The sequence below is a fragment of the Quercus robur genome, chromosome 9 (assembly GCF_932294415.1).
Source record: "Quercus robur chromosome 9, dhQueRobu3.1, whole genome shotgun sequence".
In the NCBI taxonomy this organism is placed as follows: Eukaryota; Viridiplantae; Streptophyta; class Magnoliopsida; order Fagales; family Fagaceae; genus Quercus; species Quercus robur.
Genome location: NC_065542.1, coordinates 11,363,412 through 11,373,379, shown reverse-complemented (window position 1 = coordinate 11,373,379; position 9,968 = coordinate 11,363,412). Strand labels below are relative to the sequence as shown.

The window sequence follows — 9,968 nt, the reverse complement described above, 5'->3', positions numbered from 1 at the left end:
ATGTAGTAATATTTACATGTGAGTTGTGTGATTACTGATTAGTTGATTATTGGATTCTATATTGAACAATAATAATAAGAGTGAGTGATTAATATAAAATAATAATTGGATCAAAACCCATTGAATTAAACTTTTGGGTTAATTAACATCTTTATATGTTATATTAAGACCTTCATTGAAGCCTTATTCTCCCCAACAAGTGATATCAGAGTTGATGGTTTGAATGAGCAATTATTTGTTAGTCAGTCTTACTAAATAGAACAAGGAAGACTTTCATGTCAGCTCCACTAATGATTAAGTAAAGATTTTACTAGTGATGATTCAAGGCAATTGTGCATGGTGGCAGCTCCCACAATGACAAGAAAGACTCCCATGTTCACTAATTAGAAAAAAAAAAATTCTCCTGATTCGTGTTAAAGAGAGAGACTAATTAAAGTGCAAAGATGTGAAATAGGAGATTTGATGTAATATTCACATATGAATCGTGTAATTAATTAAGTAGTGAAATTTACATTGGATTATAATGACAATAACAAGTGGATAATATAATATAATTACTAATTAATTTAAAACTAATTTACTTGAACTGTTGAGTTAAATGATGTCATTATTTGTTATTAATACATCAATTGAAGTATTATCTCCCCAAAGCAAACCGTAAAACATACAATTAGTCAATTACACTACAAAATTAATTACATTGTCTCAAATCTCAATTTCCATCCGGAGATATTTCCCTATGGTTTATAATTTTCTAATCCAGCACTAGAATAACTTTACCCTGTAGAAAACACTGGTAGTTGTATGCATGTCTTTAGTTATTTTAAAATTTTGTTTTTTCTCCTTTTCCGAACCCTTCTCTGAAACATTCAAAACTAGATTTTGGACCAATTCAATGTTAATGATAAGCACTCGGGGAACATGTTTTACGAGGAAAAAAGTATCTAGTCTAATAAATGGTTTGAAAAGTGAAGCAATCCGTAATCCCTTCGAGACGGGGAATTGCCGAGTAAGTCATCGAGTAGAAAGTCTTCGTTTGCCAGTAGCCGCAATATTGGGTTTCTAGACTTCTTTTTCTTTTCTTTTCTTTTTTTCTTTTTTTTTTTTGAGAAATGGGTTTCTAGAGTTTGCTTTACCGACCAAGATGCATGTGGACCAGAGGTTTCCAAAAAAATAAAATCAAAAAATGTGGACCAGACTTTCTACTAATGTGACTTTTTCAATCTTTCCCTCAGATTGGATTTAGAGGGGAAATAACAATTAATTTGTTTCAATAGAAAATGCTTACTTAAATATAATTTGTTTTTTGAAAAATGGCTTTTACAAAAGTTATTATGTTTTTCTCTGATTGATTGCAATTCTGAAAACAAGAAGAGAAACTATTTTCAATTATTTGGCTTGCATGGAAAATCATTCATATTTTTGTAATTTTAAGTAATCGTATGATCAAAAAAAAAAAAAAAAAAATTGATTCACAAATATAGACCTTAAATAGAAAATAGATTATATTTTAGGCCATGTGGGAGCTTCAAATGAGTATATATAACCTAAATTAGTAATTTACATGAAAAATTAAGTTGAAAAACAAATGGTTTGAGCAATAAGTAATTATTATGTATTCTTGAAACACGGTAAAGTGGTGCTCCCTCTTTTAACATTTATGATTCATCATACTAATTAAATTCATGATCGAATCCATCATGAATATAAAAGAAAGAAGCACAACATCACTGTAATTTAGGAGTACCTAATATTTTCCTTGAACAACAAAGGATATTTGGGAAAAAGTCAACTATCGCTCAATACCCATTAATGGTTAGTGAACAACTAGTTAAATGAGAGAGATAGAGTTTTTTTGTGAAGGTTTCGTAGTTTGTTAAGTATATAACATCCCAAAAAAAATGTATTCCACTCTTAAAAAGTGGGAAATATTTTCCTCTGTTAGGCTTGTTTTCCTTTGATTTGCGATTTTCACCATATCAAACCACACAATATACTTAAAAATATTTTTCTAAACTTTTTCTACTAAAACAAATAGAGCGAATGTGACTAAGATTACCAATGACTCATTGACATCCTTTGCCATCTCCAATGACAATGTTGAGCATTCAATCCCTCATCCCTGATAGAATGTATACAGAAATAAAAATGACTAAGCTAGTTAGACTTAGACTAATTGCAAAAACACCTTCTAAGTTTGAGATCATTTTGATTTTGTTCACTATGGTTTATAATTTTAGATTTTTTATCTCTAACATTATATGGTATTTTGATTTCAGTTTTTTCCGTCTACATCCATTGCTAAGGTAGTCATTAAATGACACCTCAGCTCAAACAAATAGTCTTAATATACCAAAACTATGTTGCTTTGAACAGGATATGAAAGAAAGAAAAAATTATTTTCTGGATTTTTATCAGGTTTTTTTTTTATTTTTTTTTATTATAAAGAATTATTATAGATAACTTCCAAAACTTCGACCACCCACCACCGGTAATGATCCATCCAAACCCTCAATTCAACAAAATCATGGTCGGGACTCAAATTTTAAAGCCACCCACAAACCAATCTCATAGTAAACAAACAAAATAACAGCTCAATCTAAAAAAATGAAATTAAAAAAAAAAACTAATAGCTTAATTTGCAAAGATTTGTTTCTCTAGCTAGCTTTTCATTCAATATGAATCAAATCTAATAAAGAGAATACCTAATACATTTTCCAATGTGCGGATGCGTTAGTAAAGATAGGAACTAATAGTAACTTTACTTTTTTTGTTTTTGTTGAACCATCGCCTATGGTGGGTACCTTGTTAACCTTTGATAAGGCTAATATGTTTTATAATAGACTTATTAATTCTAATATATGAGTATATTCATTTCTAACCCAAAAAAAAAAAAAAAAAAAAAAAGATTCTTCCTATACTTGTGCTTTGACTCTGACTTGGTTCTAATAGATCGGGCTTGTTTTTTACACAATATTATTAGGCAACTTGGTTGAGCCAAATAAAATAATATGTGCATAAGATCTATATATATAATTGACCTTAAATAGAAAATGAATTATATTTAAGTCATGTGGGAACTTCAAATGAGAAAATATAACCTAAATTAGGAATTTACTTGAAAATTTACACAAATATTTTTTCCTATAATTTCACTTTTCTATTATTCCAAACAAGCAAACAAACAAACAAAACCTAAATTTAAATTCATCTTTTGATGAGACGAACTTTCACTATAAATATGAAACTCGTCTAGAGATGAGTTCAGAAATATGCTATTTCTTAAAATAACTCTCGAATATTAATATTTTACTAAATAGAAATTTTTTTTAAAAAATTTCTCATAGGAAAAATTAAGTAAGGATCCTCCAGAGGTCCTCAAGTTCTATGGCGTTCGATTGTTTGTATTAATTTTATGTATTTCATATGGCTGTTGTTAAGCAACGTAGAGATTAGCCAGACCATCACAATAAGTGGGTCCTACAAACTAGAAACAGCCAATAACATCTGCCCACGCTTCACTAACATCATCCATAATTCCCAAAATATCCTCACCTCCACTCCGAATTCGCCACGTAGGAACATTCCCAATGATAATTTCTCTGCTCCTAGACTAGTCCACGTTAACCCCCCACCTTTAAATGCCCGAACTATCATCAACGTGTTTGCTTTTTGAGCCGTCCGATTCCCGAGACCCCGAATCTCAGCCGTTGATTTATCAAGAGTTACAAATTTTTGTGGACACCGTAATTCACGTATTTTGACGAGTTTCGTACATAAAAACTCACAAAAATTCCTCAGTTAGAGATTCCAGAGTATTCAACAAACCTGTGTCAAACTCTGCAACTTGGATCAGACAGTATCATCAGTATCAGGTAGTTCAGATTCTACATTGAATTACTAGTTTTGTTTGTTTTTTTTTTTTTTTTTTTTTGTCAGTTTCAATTCTTTTATGGGAAAAGTTTGTAATGTGTTGTACTTTGTGTGTATCTTACTTTACTTCAGAATCTTGATAGTTGATATCTTATACTATGATATAGTTTTAGTACTGAATTATTTAATGATTTTTAAGACGTTAAAGTGTTAGTAATGCAACGATTAGATTAAGGTTTGCCTATTTAAGATTATATATATGTTAGTGTGATGTACTGTATTGGATTTGGATAACTGTGTGGTATGCAGACAAGTGCTTAGTCCCATTTTGGGTGTTTACTAGATTGAATTGAGCTATATAACTCACTACAAGGAGCCCAATTTTAAATTGATTAGTATTTTTGGGAAGAGAGCTTGGTTAATTTGATGAGTGTGATCATTGAGTTCTAACAATTGTTTGATTATGCTGATTGTTAATTGATTAGCATCAAATGCTGTAATCTGTATTGAACTGTTTAGACTTGTTAATTTTGAAGTTCATATCAATCATAACATGAATTTAATTCTTATAATTAAAACATGCTTTATATCTGGAAGGATTAAAATTTGAGAATTACTCCATCTGAATCAACCTATTTTGGTTGTGTCATAAGGTGACCCCTCAAATAGGAGGAGCATTAGTTGGTGCAAGCTTCACAATTGGATTTGCAATTTTGCAGATGTACCTAGGACTGATACATGCAATGATGAGTCTTAGAGCTATATGTAGGAAAAATTGGCAGTTGGGTCACAGAACTGATATCATGAATTTTATGCAAATTACACAATTATGTAGAGGAAATTGTACTTGCTTAAATTGTTGGTATTGACAACAATAATCTTTGCCATTCATTGAAAAACTAAGTTTCAGGACTGAAATGAACTGAGAATACATATTTCTTTTGTTGTAGGTGGATTTGGGAAGCTGTCATTCACCTTTTGAAACTTTGCTTGAGCAACTTGGCATGGGAGTTGTGACTGTTTCTAGCTCAGCTTCTCGAACTCCATTAGGACTGGGTGCAAAATTCTCAGGTCAACGCTCTACATTGAAAAGACCCTTGATAGTAGCATTCAAAGTAGATAAACCCAATAGCACAGCATCAGGTGCACCTCAGGCGCAAATCCCTCTGCCCATAGAAATTCATAAGGATCACAAAAAGAGACTAGTAAAAGCTAATAAACCTTTGAGAAGAGTAAAAGCTGTCCTTACAGATGAAGCTTCTCCGTGTACCTTGGAAGTGGATTACAATGAAGCCGCCGCCCAACTTGAAAACATATACAAGCTTAGCCCAACAACGGATACTTCTGATGTGGAAAATTTAGATGGCACAAGAAAAAGCCGAGGAAGGAGGAGGAAGAATATTGAAGGTGATTCAAAAGCAGAAAATAGAACTAGTAATAGTATTATCAAGAACCGAATAAAGAAGGTTCAGAGATTGGGTCTTGACAAAAGGATTGCATTGAAAAAGAACAAAGAAAATGAAGTGGTTCCTCTATTACGGAAGAGAAAAGTTATTAAGAATGAAAATGTGAGGATTGAGAAGCTTGTAAGGGAGTACTCGGCTTCTACTGATTTGGTCAGTTTGGACTGGAGAAAGATGAAGATACCTCCAGTTCTTCCTTCTTCAGAGCATGCTTGGTTGTTCAAGTTGATGCAACCAATGAAGGTGAGGCTTCAAATTCCTATTTGGAAAAAGAAAATTTCCCCCCTTTTTGTTGTATTTCAATTTCAACCATTAGTTGTATCTTTTTTTTGAAATGAAATTGAGTGATCTTGGCTGCTAAGTAGCCTAAGTTATGTTTTTTGAAATTAGGCACTCCTTGAAGTAAAAGATAATTTGCAAAAAGACTTGGGAAGAGAACCAACAGAAGGCGAATTAGCTGAAGCAACAACTATGAACGTGGTTCAAGTACGAAAACACATGGAGGTTGGTCGAGCTGCAAGAAATAAGCTTATTAAGGCAAGTTTATTTATTTACTTTCAGCTCATTTTGGTTATGCAGAACAATACTACTAAAAGTTTCTTTGAACTTTTTCTCAAAAAAAAAAAAAAGTTTCTTTGAACTAAGGTGGCCCTTTGATGTTGTGTAAAAAAGTATGTTTAACATGTTCATTGTGTAGTAAGATGCAAATAATATGTTGAGGTTCATATTTTTCTTGGGCAACAAAAATCATCTTCATTTAAGCAAAATTCACATTTATAGAGACTTAAAATTGAGACAGTTATGTCTGAAATTGGTCTCCTCCTAGGGTCAGTGTGAATGTGTGATCAATAATTTGTGGTGTATATAGAATGTTCCATGAGTAGCCCTTATAACATTTTACTTCTGATCCAAGTGAACTTAACTACAGGTGTATTTTAATTTCTTTGCGATGATATGTCAAATAATTTTATGTGTATTAAAATCTTTGACTTTTTACATTTTGATTTGTCTATGTTACTTTTGACTTTCTAAATCTTTTGATCAAGATATGAGGCTGAAATTGAGTAGATTTTGTTAAGCAAAGAAAAACTTTGGCTACTTTCAAGCTTAATTAGCAAGAAATGTCCCAAATGTATTGATTCTATTAAGGATCTGTGTACTAACAGATAATGCTTATATCTGTTGCAGCACAATCTCCGTCTCATTTTGTTTGTAATAAAAAAATATTTTCAAGAATTTGCAAACGGACCAAAATTTCAAGACCTTTGTCAGGCGGGAGTGAAGGGACTCATTACAGGAATTGATCGTTTTGAACCAAAAAGGAAATTCCGGCTCTCAACTTATACTCTCTTTTGGATCAGGCATGCCATTATACGCTCCATGACACTCTCAAGCTTTACTCGTGTTTCATTTGGCCTTGAATCAGTAATGCTTTCTTCCTCTCTGGCTCTCTATTCTTCTCTTTGTTTGTAGTAGCACTTTGTTTTCTGAGTTCCTGTAAGTAGGAGTGTGGACTGGATGGAAAAAATTCTTCATTTGAAAGTCAAATGTTATTGCAAGTAATATGAAATTTTAAAATTAAGGAGGTGGTATATTAGAAAACATGGCAAGTATGAAATTCTAAGCAATCATTTGTGGGCTAATGCCTTAAGCAACAAAGTAGTCATGACATAGTGGGATAACTAATATAAGAAGTAAGCAAAAAATGCACGTGTTGAAAATGTTTTATTGACGAAGATAGCTTATTTTAAATGACATGACATGATATTCATCTTTATATTTGAGAATAATTAAATGCTCACCATGAAACAGACCCTCTATATTTCAAAACAAATGGAGAGGATCCTTTTCCTCTGCTTTGCCATTTATTACCAAAAAAAAAAAATCTATTTTTAGAATTATATAGGATATATTGCAGTTAGGTTAGCCAGAGCTCAATTAATCCATCACATATATGATGGAAGCTTTAAATGAATAAGGAGCTGTTGTAACTTTTATGCTTATGTTTATGCAGGTTAGAGTGGAAATCCAGAGAGCCAAACTTGAGTTGTTGTTTGAGCTTCATAGATTACCAACAAAGGAAGAGATAATAAAAAAAGTGGGGATCTCGCCTGAGAGGTATCATGAAGTTCTGAAGGCCTCAAAACCTGTTTTGTCTCTACATTCAAGGCATGCAACCACACAAGAGGAGTACATAAATGGGATCCCGGATGTTGACGGTGTTGGAGCTGATAACTGGAAGCAACCTGCTCTTCAAAGGCTTGCTCTTGACGATGTGGTAATCACTAATCCTCTCCAACCTTTCCTCTTGCACTGCATAGCTTACTCTCTTCAAATTTAACAAGACCACTGAATGTTTTCCAACAGTAATATTTTTGTTTGGAATGAAGATGGAATATAATTTGATTTGATGATCTGTCATTGAATTAAATAAAGGTAAGTTTTTTGTATTTCGGACTAAATTTTTTAGTTCAGTTTCATGAAAACATGAAACCAAGTTTTCTTTGTGCCTCTATTGCATGGACTATGCTTAATTAAAGAGTACTTTTTTCCTAATCAGAGATGGAATTAAGGTGTTCAAACCATTCATTTGGATCATGTCTTAGCCATCTTTGCTATGGATTTAGTACAGTCAACCAAACTGGGGTTATGAGGACACTACTTCTAAGGGAACTTCTGCTTTTAAATTAAAACTTGCTCAAGATTAGAGCTAGGGGGATTGCTTTTAAAAGTTACAATGCCCTCTTTGCATTTAGAGATGTTCTGTTAGTTTTTAGATCGCCAAATTTCATGAAAATGTAATAATTATTGAGTATGTATTGTGTTGCTCAATGATTAAGATCAAAGTGTGAAGATGCAACTCCAAGAAGATATTCTGTCAAGGTTTAGAGACTGTAGCTGTGCACCCTATAGAGAGAAAACCTAAACTTAATCTATTCAACCCATGAATTCAGAAAGTCAATATTTACAATGGTTTTGTTGCCATATTGGTGATCAAGACTGAAACCATAGAGAGTGGTTCATGTACAATGAGTTCAGACATTATGAAATTGTTGCGGGCGCAGTATTAAGTTCAACAACTGGATAGTATCTAAGGTCCAGTGAGTTGAACTAGATTTGTAACTTCTCCTCATATAGTGGATTACCATATTTAGGGTAGGTTACCCTTGGAGTGTTTTTCCTTTGGAGTTGTTCTCCATTGGTTTTTCACTTCATTACCAAATCTGTGCCTTTATTGTCTCTTGATATACTTTTCAGATTTGGTACTTGTTGTGATTGTGATTAACTTATCATAATTGTAATCACTAAATTGGCATAATTGGTAAATAGCTATTGTGTTCTGTCATATACGAAATGCCTTGTAATCTTGCTGATATGATTGTTTGTAGAAGTAGTTCTTTTTTTCTTTTTCAGCTAGATTGTAGAAGCAGTTTTTAGAATTATTGTTATCATCTTCCTTTTTTCGATGAGTTGTAATCACATTGAATCAGAACCTAAAACTTAACTTTTTTGAAAAATTTCTCCAGCTTGATTCCTTGAAGCCCAAGGAGAGCTTGGTTATCAGACAGAGATATGGGCTTGATGGTAAAGGTGATAGAACATTGGGAGAGATTGCTGGCAACTTAAATATTTCAAGAGAAATGGTTCGGAAGCATGAAGTTAAGGCTTTCATGAAGCTCAAGCATCCAGCTCGAGTGGATTATCTTCGCCAACATATAAGCATAAACTGATCAACATCATATGTTTCTCTAGTATATAACTTTCCTTCTAAATGATTTCTGATTACCAAGTCCTACTGCAGACTAATGATCTGTATTATAGTCTTTTTACTGCCCAAACATTGTCTCCTCCCTCCACCAAAAAGAAAAACAAAACCTAGATGAACATAGAAGTCCAATACCATGTAATTAAGTTTTAAAACTCAATATTGTAAAGGGGTGAAACTCAGATACAGTTACTTAAATGCAGTAAATTAGATTCTCCAATGAAATTCAAATACATGGTTGCATTGATTAATGGTGCACAAAAATGTTTTCTTTCTTCAATGCAATTAAAAAAAAAAAAAACATTTTGCTGCAAATAGCGACATATGCTTGACATGCTGTATTTTTCTCTTGTAATATATCAATAGGATTATATTATATTTTACACAGTTACAAAAAAATTTCAGCTTTAACATACGACTCTATTGTATTACTGTTATGTTTGTGATGGGCTGGTGAATATATTTTATACAGATACAAATATTTTCAGCTTTTCGTAACATTCTTCTCTATAGTGTTTTGTTATCTTTGTGACGGGCTGGTGATTTTGAAACGTAGTATTTGGTATTGGCTTCTTCATTAATTGAGCACATGTAGACTTCATGATGTACTACTTGTACTCGTAATCAATACACAAAATTCCAACTTTTGCGGTATTTGAAAAAGATCATAGTAGGTATAGTCTTACCCCCTAATATTTTGGAGAAGCCGATTTCCAAACATGGACTCACGACTTGTTACTTTTGGTTAAAAACATTTGTCATCCCATCTATTCCAACTATCAATTCAACAATTTATTTATAAATCCTAGTTTGAGTGCACACACGATTCTCAATTTTTAATAATCTTGTAAACGTCATGCTGGGCT

General features: G+C 32.5%; 1 protein-coding gene across 1 annotated transcript; it reads left to right on the top strand.

The window, feature by feature from the left end:
- Positions 1–3,710: 3,710 nt before the first annotated feature.
- LOC126698493 (RNA polymerase sigma factor sigE, chloroplastic/mitochondrial) lies at positions 3,711–9,349 on the top strand. Its single transcript, XM_050395763.1, has 6 exons — positions 3,711–3,875; positions 4,824–5,579; positions 5,727–5,873; positions 6,525–6,761; positions 7,351–7,614; positions 8,864–9,349. The coding sequence occupies exons 2-6, from the start codon at positions 4,878–4,880 to the stop codon at positions 9,065–9,067; spliced, it is 1,554 nt and encodes a 517-aa protein (XP_050251720.1). The 5' UTR covers positions 3,711–3,875; positions 4,824–4,877; the 3' UTR covers positions 9,068–9,349.
- Positions 9,350–9,968: the final 619 nt, after the last annotated feature.